Source organism: Manihot esculenta, chromosome 3 (assembly GCF_001659605.2).
Source record: "Manihot esculenta cultivar AM560-2 chromosome 3, M.esculenta_v8, whole genome shotgun sequence".
NCBI classification, from domain to species: domain Eukaryota; kingdom Viridiplantae; phylum Streptophyta; class Magnoliopsida; order Malpighiales; family Euphorbiaceae; genus Manihot; species Manihot esculenta.
Genome location: NC_035163.2, coordinates 23,774,234 through 23,787,811, shown reverse-complemented (window position 1 = coordinate 23,787,811; position 13,578 = coordinate 23,774,234). Strand labels below are relative to the sequence as shown.

General features: G+C 36.8%; 1 protein-coding gene across 1 annotated transcript; it reads left to right on the top strand.

The window, feature by feature from the left end:
• Positions 1-3,159: 3,159 nt before the first annotated feature.
• LOC110611254 (WD repeat-containing protein 44) lies at positions 3,160-12,964 on the top strand. The gene is made up of 7 exons (XM_021751454.2): positions 3,160-5,287; positions 8,216-8,306; positions 8,649-8,806; positions 8,897-8,948; positions 9,077-9,159; positions 9,335-9,428; positions 12,064-12,964. Exons 1-7 carry the CDS (start codon positions 3,497-3,499, stop codon positions 12,660-12,662), a joined length of 2,868 nt encoding a protein of 955 aa, XP_021607146.1. The 5' UTR covers positions 3,160-3,496; the 3' UTR covers positions 12,663-12,964.
• Positions 12,965-13,578: the final 614 nt, after the last annotated feature.

The window sequence follows — 13,578 nt, the reverse complement described above, 5'->3', positions numbered from 1 at the left end:
GATCCCACATAGGGGTCATGACTATGATTATGATTATGTTTATGCACAGGTTGAGTTTGGTGTATGAATGAAAGAAAAGTTTTAAATTTTTATGTATTTTCTTGATCATGTATGGGATTAAACAGGTTTCCAGGATGTATGTTTGGCTTGCTACGGGTCCCGGCGGCCTTAAGTCGACCCGGATCCTAGCGCCGGTAGCGATTCGATTTTCGGGTCGTTACAAGCGCGGAGTTGGATTCGCGATTGTAGGGATATGGTGTACAATTCATAATATATTATTAAGCTCTATATCTTAACAGAGATATGGCTAAAGTTGCTGGGTAAGCCACACTACTAGAAGCTATCTGTTGAGACTGTGTCATCCTGATTGCATTAGGACACTCACATGCTATGTGTCTCTCCTGTCCACATCCGTAACAAGCTATAGTTCCAAATCAACAAGCCCCTCTGTGCAGCTTTCCACATCTGACACATCCAGAGCTATCTAAACTAGAACTACTGCCTATTCTCCAACTAGATTTCAATCTATTTCAGAACTTATTCTTCTTAGTCTTCTTAATAGACTTATTCCACTTCCTGCTCCCTATGGCTGCTGCACTCAGAGAAAAGAGATCAAACTTTTCTGCTCTTTATGGCTGTTACATTCAGAGAGAAGAGATTACACTTTCCTGCACTTAAGACCTTGGAACCCGATGATTGTGCCACCTGTTGCTACATTGTTCCCTGAATGATGGCACTGGCCTCTATCTTTCTAGTTACATCCACTATAGTGTGAAAACTCTCTCTCTTTGCTATTAAGATCAGTGAGAAATACCTAAAGTGGAGTCTTATGATATACCTCCTAACCTTCTTCTAGTCGTGTCATAAGCATGACCCACATACTAGAGTAACTTCAAAAACTTATCTGTGTACTCATCTACACTCATTTCTTCGGTTTGCCTTAACTGTTCAAACTCTATTACCTTCAACTCCCTTGAACTATCTGGAAAAGCCCATCCTGCAAACTCATTTGTAAATTGTTCCTAGGATAAGCTATCCAGCTTTGACTCCATATAATTCTTGAACCACTCATTTGCTTTCTTACATTTCAGGGTCAACCAACCATTTGAAAGGCTCTGCTGTCACTGGCTCCTAACTCATTAGCTATCATTTTCACTGCTTTGATATACTCAAACTGGTCATCTCCTTCCTTATACTTAGGAGTATCCAACTTCAGGTAATCTATCACCTTTACCTTGCTCCCTACTAATGGGTTAGGTCTGGGTGGTTGGGTTTTTAGGAATTACTGGTTCTGCTGAGGGAGGAGGTAGGGATGTAGAACTCCCTAGGTTAGGGTTTGCTGGATTTTGGTAGTATGGTGGAGGTGAAAATATGGGACAGGGTGAATATGGTGGGTAGTAGGGAGGATAGAGCATGTATGAAGGATATGGGTGGTAGCTAGAGAAATCTGATGAACCTCCCATCGGATACCTAGACCCCTGTGAGTAAAACTAGTACTGAGATAGATAAGCGAATTCTGAGGTATGAGCACCTTCTATTCCTCCTTCAGACTCTTCCATACCCTCTCTTTCAAAGCTCATACCAAAACTTTCATCTCTCCTCTATTCATCACCCACTGATTCCCTGACATTTGCAGACATCCTACCCGGATCTATTCTTTTTTTGTTTACATCAAAAGACCTTATAGGTCCCTTGATGCTTCTCCCCTATTACTTCTGTTTGTCCGTGCTCTTGATGGAGTAGCAGGGAAAGGGCATCCATACCCTCATTTTTAAGTGGGACATCGGTTAATCGTATAGATCGACGTGAGCCATGCATTCTGTTTTTTGGAAAACAGCTTTAATTACATAAACATTAGTATTATATGGTTCATGTGGATACACATAAATTTACAACATACATATCATATCATTACTGCATATGCACATAGTTATGACATTACACAAAAACCCTAGTTGAATCAATTTTTTGGTTGAAAAATCAGAACACATGCATCCTCAAATTTAAAAATAAAATTGAACTATTGTCAAAATTGTAACAGCCGAATCAAATTAAAACCAACTATATAAGTTTCACAAAACATAATGTATTTGATTGAAGTCTTGATAAAAAATCGGAGAATTATGCTAAGTTGATAACCAACCTAAAACTCAATTATTCCTCGTGATGAGTGACAAACCATCTACATAGCCAATTTCGATTAATATGAAATTATGATTTAATTATCATCGTCGTTTAATAATAAATATTACATTTATTTCATGTTTTTCGTAACAAAAAATATGATTTACTAAACATGGAAAATGAATTTAATATCATGCTTAAAGTTAAAAGTTCCACATCATCATCTGTACATGTGTATATGTGATTTGGTTGGTCTCTAATTTTTTAATCGGAAAACGTTGATTTTTTATTATTTTTTTTTCTCTTTCAACCGATGGTGAAATCCATCTCTTTTGGTCGGCAGTGATTTTTAAATTTACTTATTGTGTTATTTTTTTGGTTTACTGCTTTTCCTATCCTATTGAGCTTTAGTTTATTTTTTTTTAAAATATATATTTTTGAAGAAATTAGTTTGTATATTCACTGTTATCTATTGATGTCTTAAGCATTAGAAATTGATGAATATAAATGTTGAAGCAAAAATTTCAGATCAATTGTGTTATAGCTGGTGCAGACCGAAAACGCTATACCATCAATTTTTAGCTTTTGATATCAGTCAATGTTACAACTTATTACTATGTGAAGGAAGGTTTTTCGGGTTTGCTTCTGATTCCGTTGGCCCTTTTTGGTCTATCTTTGCATACTTGGTTTATGCTGGATGGCTTTTGAATTGTGCCTTCGGTATTTTGGTTGCTGTCCTGGGCTTTGCGCGATTCTTTTCTGCTTTGCTTGATGCAAACGGTTAACAATGGCAATGAACATGGTGCATTGTGCTCCAGTCGGTTCTACAGTGAGTTGGAATTTGCTGAGTTGCTAGGATGTTTTGTAGGTGGGCTTTTTATATTTCAGTTTTATATCGTACGTACTTAGCCGGCTGGACCTTTGTTTTAATACAATTATAATTACAAATTGTAATTTTTTTTTCCTCAATTTATATTGGTAAATAATAATAGTATGAAAGAAATTATAAAATTAGAAACAAAAGTCCAAACAGAAAGCCACTCTTTCTATCCCCTTTCTCAGTTCTCCACGCGCACAAATTTACACACAACTACACAAGGACATCACCGGACTCTCTCTCTCTCGCAAAACACACACTCGGTGTCCTCTCCCCAGCACCACATAGGGCTTCGTTCCCTTCTTTCTATCTTTCTTTTTCATCGGATCTGTCTTCTCTCTCCGATCTCCCCAATCCCCCGCAGATCGCACCTTCGACTCACTCTCCATACCCAACTGCATACCCTTCATCCCAAAAACCAAAATAACCACACAACGTTTACTTTCTCTAATGGAAACCAAAGGCTCCTAGAGGTGTCACAATGACCACTCAGCGATGAGCAGGAACACCCACATCTCCCACAAGGACTCAGCCCAAAAAGAAAAAGATAAAGAAGAAGTAGAGGAGGAGGAGGAGGAGGAAGAAGAAGAAGAAGACGAGCATTTCTACGAGTCCCTTGATCGCATTGCTTCTTCCTGTTGTTCCTGCTCCGTTTCCAACTCTGATTCCGATCCTGACCTCAATCCAACTCACTCCAATTCCAGTTCCAACTCTCCCGGTAATAATATTGACCACCCATTTCCGCTTCCTAAATTCCCCTTGGGGGTATCCAAGTACGATGTTTGGATCTCCGAGCCTGCTTCGGTGTCCGAACGTCGGCAGCGCTTGCTTCGTCAAATGGGCCTCAGTTCCCAACCTTCTCTCTCCCGGGCCAAACCCCAAGGAGATATAAACTTTAATCGTTCCGACTCATCGGATCATTCGAGTCAGGAAGGAGCAGGCCCCAGTACTTCTGGCGGCATTGTCCGTTTGAAATCAGAAGGTGCCGGTTCAAGAACGGATCGAAACGGTGGTGCTGACGAGTGTAATGATGAGTTTAATTCGTGTTGTTCTTCTTTGTGTACTTCTCCTTCTCTCTTACATGTTCATTCTCATCGGATTCTTTCAAATGATTTAATGAATGTAAATAACTGTGACTCCAGTTGTGACAAAAACAACAAGGACAGCAATAATGTTGTTGTTTTTGGTAGCAAAAAATCCACCGACGTTTCTTCTCCCAAAGCTACTGCTCTTTCCACTAATAAGCCGCCTGTAGGTAAATATGGTAGGAAAATGGATGCCTATCGATCAGATTCCACGAATTCAAATGGTGATTTGAATGGAAGTTGCTCAAACACCATGGGAGAGCTTGTGGAGGAATTGGATTGTAATGGGGATGGTGGCATTGATACTGCAGCAGCGGCTTCAGAAACTCAAGTGTGTACCATTAAGAATCTTGACAATGGGAAAGAGTTTGTGGTTAATGAGATAAGGGAAGATGGGGCATGGAACAAGTTGAAAGAAGTGGGGACAGAGAGGCAGTTGACAATGGAGGAATTTGAAATGTGTGTGGGGCATTCACCAATCGTCCAAGAATTGATGAGGAGACAAAATGTAGAAGATGGTACCAGAGAAAATCTCGATTCCAACCCCAATGGAGGTGTTGGTGGCGGTGTTTCAAAGTTGAAAAAGAAGGGTAGCTGGCTTAGGAGTATCAGGAGCGTGGCAGGTAATGTAACGGGGAATAAAGAGAGAAGAAGTAGTGATGAGAGGGATACTGGGTCAGACAAGGGTGGAAGGAGGTCGAGTTCTGCTACAGATGACAGCCAGGATGTGTCATTTCATGGGCCTGAGAGAGTAAGGGTAAGGCAATATGGGAAGTCTTTCAAAGAATTGAGTGCACTTTACAAGTTTCAGGAGATCCAGGCACATAATGGATCTATATGGAGTATTAAGTTTAGTTTAGATGGAAGGCATCTTGCAAGTGCAGGTGAGGATTGTGTGATTCATGTTTGGCAGGTTATAGAGACTGAGAGAAAAGGGGAGCTGCTGAATGATAAACCGGATGATGGGAATCTTAACTTTTTGTTGACAGCAAATGGGTCACCTGAAGCTTCTCTGTTGTCACCAACTGCAGATGGTCATTATGAGAAGAAGAGGAGAGGGAGGACCTCTGTAAGTAGAAAATCTTTGGGCTTGGACCACATTGTTGTGCCAGAGATTGTGTTTGCACTTACAGATAAACCCATTTGTTCTTTCCAAGGACATCTAGATGATGTGCTTGACCTTTCATGGTCCAAGTCTCAGGTTGGTTCCTATTCCTTTCCTCCAGAGCTCATATTAATGGTGGATGCTTTGATTTTTTTTTTTTTTTCTTGTCATCCTTTAAGTACTGCTCTTTGTTTATTCAATTTTCATGCTCCATAGTGTGAAATCAATAGTTATCAAGATTGATTCAGCTGTTTCTATTCAACTTTTATCTTGTTTTTGATCTTTGATGTATTATTATTTTTTATTATTATATTGAGCCATTTAAACAAATTTCCTTTATTCATTTGTTGCAACTTGCCGCTTAGGGGAAGTACCTTTATTTCAGTTTCTTTCTCTGTTTATGGTATTTTAGGAGAGATTTGCTGATATACAGTGGATGGGTATTCACACAGATAGAACTTTGTAACATATTGTAAACATCAGAAATAGACTGCATAGGTTTGCCATACTACTGACATTGATATAATTATGCCATTTTCCCTCTTTCTTTTTTCCCTATGTGCCATTTGCCTGGCCTATTGGATGACAAATGATCCAATTGCAGTTGCGTATCAAAATTGTTATTCTTCATGAGAATGAGAAACTGGAAGATGAAGTACCAGTGGGCATCAATCATATGATCTAATTTTTTACAATTTTAAGGTTAGAGAAAAATAAAAAATAGATCAAGAACAACAGATACCTGAGTTCACCTTTAAAAAGAATAAAAGAATAAAAGAATAAACTCCATTATGAAAGACACAAGGAGGATGAAATTTTCTCATAATAACAATAATTAAACAACCAAAATCAGGGGAAAAAGCTATTAAAAAAACAGTTATCCAATCTTATTGAGTGCCACTATGAGAACTCCTGTAAAACCCTAACTACAAATATAGAAAGACGCCGCGGCACAAACACAACCCTATTACACAATTACTGCATTCATGGATGCTACTAAAGGTGTTTGCATTTCTAGTTATCCAAACACACCAGAAGACTGAAATCTAGTGCTTCTTCATAGGAGTTTCCCTACTTTCTCATGCAGAACTTGTAGAACAAATTAACACGTGCAATAGCCAATTTCAAAGGTGTCTAATAGCAAAGGCAATACAAGAAAAGAAAGATGCGCATGTGTCTTACAGCTATTAAGGCACATAACACATACATCATGATATGGAAATTTTGTCTTGTCTGTGCATCCTTTAAGAAACCTAGGCCAAATAAATACCTTAAAATTTCACGGGTTTTACATACTGTTGATCTTCAATTACTGGCTATAGAGAACTTATATTAGATGTGTAGGCATGAGAGTTTATTTATCCTGCAATTGCAAGCCTTACAGGGGCAGTACAGGATTGGATCCTTATCCTAGCTTCGATAGTTTGGATCTACAATGATAGTTAAGGTGCAAGCATGAGCAAAAATGATATTGCTTTAACCTGGGAAGTTGTCAAACTGCCTTAGGTTTCAGGTGAAATCCAATTACTTAACACTATGGCAGGATTTAGATTGAGTTTCCTACTTTTCCATGAAAGGCTATTAGCTTGCTTTTGTTGTGTAAACTACCTGTAGAATGATTTCAAAAGCAGACTTCCTATGAAATGATTTCATTTTTTTAACCTTGTCAGTAGCGAATAGATTATTATTATTGACTGGTGTAGCACATGTCTGTAGAGATAGAATTGGAGGATCATCTTTCAGAATTATGATGCTGGAAGAGATCTAAGCTCCCTCTTTCTCTTTAATATGGTCTACTATGGGTCACAAGTAGCACCTTTTAATGGATTCCCGGACCCCACAAAAGGAAACTGGAGAGGGGGCACTTGAATCATGGAAACTTTGAGGAAGATCATGTTGGATGTGAATATAGGTTCACCAGGTGGGATGTTGGACAAATTTCATGTGTACCTTTTACTGGTTATTATCATGTGACGGAATTTTTTTTTTTCCCGGGGGGGGGGGGGGGGGAGGGACTAGGGAGGGGCAAGCAGGGGCTGTCACACCCCTGAAATTTTAATGTTTAAATGGGAGTAGATATGAGTTTGTTTTTAATATATTACTAAGAGCTTCCCTGAAATTTTAATGTTTAAATAGGAATAGGTTGAATATGAGTTTATTTTTAATATAATACTATGTTTACGCCCCTTCACCTCATTCTAAAAAAGAAATAGAAAGTTGTTTTTTTCAATTAGTCTAACTAAAGAAAAATTTAATGAGTTTAAATTTTTTTAAATTAAAATTGTATTTTTACTAAATCTAACTAGTTAAATTATAATTGTTTAGCATAATTATATTGAATTTAAACTTGTTAAGTGTATACTTTGCTTCTATTAAGTGTAAATACTGCATTAGTGAATATTTTAGCCCTCCAAATTTAAATGTTGCGTTGGCCGCCGCACTAAGTGTAAATGCTGTGTCCGTCACATGAAGTCAATGGAAGCTTCTATATCTACCTCTGTTATGGCCTTGAGTAAAGGACAAAAGAAATAGATGACTAAAATAATTGGTATTTCCCACTTCTATATGAATCACTAGAATGCATCTTTAAGTTGCATTAGTTGCAACTGATTTAAAAGGTTAAGGGATACAAGAAGAACCGGATCTTGTGGTTGAAGCTTGATGGTTGCAAAGTGGTGATATTTATGTGGTTGAAATTTGAAAAGGAATTTTTATTTCAAAAGGAAAAAGGAGTGGCATATGGAGCATTCAAGTTGTTCAAGTTCTGAAGTTTGCAAGCGTGAGAAGGAAAGAAGAGAGTGAATTCTGTGTCCATGTTCAGAATAACGTTGCTACACATACTTCCAGACAGATTTAATATGTTACTTTTTTCACAATTCACATTTTGTTTTTCATTTTTAAGTAGGGGTAAGTGTTGGTCGTTTTATTGTAATCTATAAATTGCCAATTTTACATCATATTATTTTCTGCCTTTTTCTTTAACATTTTCTGATTATTTCCAAATTTATTTCTTTGTTTTCATAGCACCTGCTTTCTTCTTCAATGGACAAAACAGTGCGCCTATGGCACTTGTCTAGCAAGACTTGTTTGAAGATATTCTCACACAGCGATTATGGTTAGTATTTTTGCCCTCATTCTCTAACATTTCCCCACTCTCATTTTCTTTGTATGTTGTTCAGTTTTGTTGTCTGTTGCATGAAATGTTGCTGATACAACTTGCCCCTTTTCTAGGCCCCCTTCTTTAGTAAAGCATTAATGAACCTGAAATTTAGCTATTCACTGCATTATGAAAAGCTTCATTTGCTGTTTAGGATTATGTAATTCTGAATGGGTTTAACATCTTAATGGGACTTTACCCCCTTATTTTCTTTAGTATAGAATCTCTAGATTTTCTTTTATTTTCTCAGTTCATAGTTGGTTTGCTAATTGTACTTTTTGTTTGATTATCCATGCACAGTAACTTGCATCCAGTTTAATCCTGTTGATGATAGATACTTCATTAGTGGGTCCTTAGATGCAAAGGTTCGCATATGGAGCATTCCTGATCGTCAAGTTGTCGATTGGAATGATCTGCATGAGATGGTTACTGCTGCTTGCTATACTCCAGATGGCCAGGTTGATTGCAACTAGTAATATGTTAATGTTCTATATATAACATGCAAAATTCATTACTTGTAGCTAAATAATTTTGTTTGGCTTTTGAAGGGTGCACTTGTTGGCTCATACAAGGGAAGTTGCCGTTTATATAGTACATCTGGTACAATTTGATACTCTCTCTTTCTCTCTCTCTCTCTCTCTCTCTCTCTGTCTGTCTCTTTCTATTGTTGAATTTGACGTGCCACTCACTGCTTTTTCTCCCTTTTTTTGTTTTGCTTTGGTTTTCAGAGAATAAGTTGCAACAAAAATATCAAATTGATCTACAGAATAAGAAGAAAAAAGCTCATCTTAAAAAAATCACTGGATTCCAGGTACCCTCCCTTTTGCATTCAGCTTATAAGCATAGCATGTATACACAACTTCCAATAGAAAAACTGTGATTTTCGTCTTGCATTCTTGTCATGTTGTGTACATGTTAGGCATAACCTATATCTAAGTGACTGCTTTATATTATCCTCTCCAATCTCTGATCAGTTTTATAAACAGTTTGCATGGGGAAGTTCCTCAGAGGTGCTCATCACATCAGCAGATTCTCGAATCCGAGTTGTTGATGGTGTTGATCTGGTTCACAAGTTCAAAGGTATGGTATTGATCTGCTTTATATTTTCTTGTTACTAGCTACGTGAAACGGAACGATAACTGAAGGTTTTAATTTGAAACTGATTTGGTTGGTTAGTAACTACACCTGTATACCACCTTCAGTATGAATGGACACACTATGTTTGGGAAGGAGATTTTGGAGGTAATGTATGGTTTTCTAAAATAATTTCTTTCTTTGGGAGGGAGGTTATTTAAGGAGGGTATGGTTTTTGGAGGTTTCAAAGCCTCCAAAACCCTCAAATTTTTAAGCCACCAAATTGGCGGGTTGGGAAGGTTTTAAAACCTTACCTCACTTTACCTTCCCTTCCCTTGCTTTAAAAAAACCTCCCTTCACCCCATCCAAACATACTGTTAAGCATCTCCGTGTTCAATTTAGAAGGAAGCTATTAAGCTGTTTGTGTCTACAGTCTATTTTCAATGGCATCCAAGGCAACATGCTAAACTAAGTTTGCCAGACTGTAGGTATATTTTCTTTTCATCATCTCATTACGTTGGCCAGTATTATTTCAATTGACCTCCATCCCAGTGAAGCTCTAGGGAACTTCTGAAACTCTTAGAATGTATTTTCAAGTGTGTATCCTGGAGTGTACACGGATTTGAAACTGCCTGGAGGGTAGAATGGTATCACATTATATTGAAGTGCATTCATTAGTGCGTGGCACCATTAACTCATGAACCTTCGGAACCATATGCTTGACTACAATGTCCTATTTATTTTATGGTTGCACTTTTACTTTCTAGATTATTGCTTTGACCTTCAGTTGATTCAGACAACATACTATGACTGAATAAAAATAGTAGCACTTCTTTTTGATTAAGGCAATTTATTTTTACTTTCCCAGAGTACCATATTTTATGTTGATAGCATATTGAGTGTTGTCCTCATCTGCCTCTTGTATTGCGATGCTTGTATTCAATTATAGAGGTATATACTGTCCTATTTAATATTGTGTTGAACCTTGCATAATGATGGGTAAAACACTTATTTATTTTAAATATTCACTTTTATAGCACAGTTATGAAAATATATAATTTGACTATCTTTTTATTTCATGCATTTCTGCCCCCTTTGAGGCATCTTTTAAAGAGTGTTTCTCAAATAAAAATTGGAAGATTGGATGATATGAGCAAAATCTATTTATTTAAATTCCAGTCAGTAGGTTGTCTTTAGCTGATTGCATGCCGTGTAGGGGGTGAGACTGAAGAGGAGGCGGCCAATTGTTTAGGTTGTTAAAGTAACTCTACTTTTTACCTTGGAACATAATTTTATCATGGAAATTTGTGTCGCAAAGTTTTGATCAAGACCCCATTGTACCATGTGCCATGTTCCACTTTAGGCATTGGACATCTCCTTGGTTGCATTACTTTGGATCTTGAAGTGAAGCAAAAAATTTATATTGCAAACCTTGAGATAAATTTTATGAAGATAAAACAGTAATAAAAATAACTCAAATTCTTTTCCCCCCATATTATTCACAATATGGCCAAAAGGAGTAGGATGTTGCCTTTTTTGTCTCTCTAAAATGAAATCCTTTAATAGAGTATCAAGCTTCATTCCTACATTCACCATTGCTAGATATCCAAATTGTTTCTTAAAGTGGCATATGCCTAGGAAATAGTTCTTGTCTGTTCAACAATGAAGAAGCTTGGCTTTGTAAAATTTTTCCTTTATATATCATGTCAAATTATTTATTATCAATTTTTTTTTTCTCAAGAGGCTTTCTAAGCAAGTAAGACTCTTTAGAAGGCACATTTCTCCTTAAAATAGCTATGTATGGAAAGAAACTGTTCTTTGTTAACAAATCCCCAGTTTTTTTCCTCCATCAGCAGACTCAGCTCGTAGGAAACCTTCCAATCCCCTCTCCACACTGTTAGAATCTTATGATTCTTGATTTGATTCGATTCCCCATCCTAGCAATTTGACTCCATGGGGTGAATCTCAAATATACTTAAATAATGATCTTTCTCTAGAAGTTCAAAATCTAAGATTTCACTTCATTTTAATGCCCACAGAACCTTCTCTTAGTTTGCGTTTTCTTTCCTCCCACGAGCCATTCTCTTGCCTCTCCCTCTTCTTTTTCTTTTCTTGTTTTGTTAATTTTCTTACCTAATTATAGATGTCAACTTATGATATTCTAGATTAATATATCATGAACTGTTAATTTAACCTACTATCCTTTTTTATTTTTTAATTATTTGATCAAATTTAAATAGGGTTCCAGCACATGTATGATGATAGTCATTACTTATAATTCAAGAGTAACATAAAACCACATATCAAAATAAGAATATACTGTTCTCTCATAAAGCATCCTTCTTATTGGCTAAATGATAAATTTATATTTATCAAAATATATTATTATGATACATGCTTTTAAGTTCCAAGAGATTCTGTTTTGATTGTTTGTTGTGTGTGGAATTAATTCCTTCAATTTCAGTTGGTGTTTGAGTCGGGGAGAGCTGAAAGCTTTTCATATGAGTTTAATGCAAAATAATGTTCAAGAATTGGATCATGATAGCATCTTGCAGTGCACTAGTTATGCTGGATGCCAAAAGACAAACTTGTTATGGTAATTGCGTAAATCTCACAAGTTATGGTGATAATTTTATGACAGGGTTTCGCAACACCAACAGCCAAATCTCAGCTTCCCTCACAGCAAATGGGAAACATGTAGTCTCTGCTAGTGACGATTCTTATGTATATGTGTGGAAGCATGAGTCCGATTCTCGACCTTGCAGAAGCAAAGGTGTTACTGTCGCACGGTCGTACGAGCATTTCCACTGTCAAGATGTGTCTGTGGCTATCCCATGGCCTGGTGTAGGGGATGCTTGGGGACTAGAGGATGCATATTATGGGGAACATAATGGACTTGAAAACCATCTTGACGAGGTCTCTGTTGCCAATCATCCTCCTACACCTGTTGAGGAATTAAGTGTTAATGAAGGTCCACAATCTTTATCTGGGTGCACAAATAGTCCGCTGAATGGAATTATTTGCAGTGCAACCAATGGTTACTTCTTTGATAGAATTTCAGCAACATGGCCGGAGGAAAGACTTAATTTAGCTACAAGAAACTGGAGCCCGGGCACTAGTGTGGATTTTTCAGATGGGATGAACCCAAATATGTCAGCCTATGGTATGGTGATTGTAACTGCTGGCCTTCGAGGGGAAATTAGAGCTTACCAAAATTTTGGATTGCCAGTTCGAATTTAAGGGGCTAAAAAGGGGAACAGAAGCCAGTACAGTACAATTTGGTTATATGTGTACAGAGATATCGGTGAGATGTGTAATATTAGTGAGTTTCAGTTCTTTCCCATAGGATATTGAGTGCATATGGATGGATATCCATTCTGATTGGGCATTGGGAAAATTTATAGATCTGGTAAACAAAGAAAGGGGAGGAAAAAGAGGGGAAAAAATACACCTGCAATTTAGCAACCGATGTATTTCTGATGTCGGGAATTGTAGAGTTATGAGCATGGAAAAAGCTTATTGAATTAAAAGAAATTCTTTAACATTCGTTGTCAAATGGTCTGGTTGAATCATAACTGGACCTGCTTCGCATTAGTTTCCACCTAGTAAGCTAGAATGTGTTATTTTCTGTTTCTTGTTTTACTGATTTTTTTAGTTATTTAATTAATTAAATTGTATATTTAATTTTAATGATTTAATCAAAACATAAATATATAAATTAATATCAATTATGCAAATTAGTTTATAAATTCATTGGTTAATATAAAATAAAATAAATTATTTCGGTTGAGACAAAAACATTAATATCGATATAATTGAATGCCAACCTCGGCAAAAGGAGGAACAAACATTAATATCTATTTGGTGTCTTGTTATTCAAAGAGGAAAAATTAAATCGAATTTATATAAGAATTACCTAAACTATTGTACGAGTCGTATTGGTCCAAACTCTTGTTCTGAATTTCGATTCAGAATTAGGAGGGTGCAAAATTTAACCTCTCTGCACAAAGTTTAGGGTAAAACTAAACCCTCTGAATTGTTAATTTAAACCTCTGCCAAGGTCTTGTTTCTAGTCATATGTCATGCATAGTCAAATTGCAACTACAATCAACTCAATTGAATAATTATACTAAAAAAGAATTAATATTATAATAAT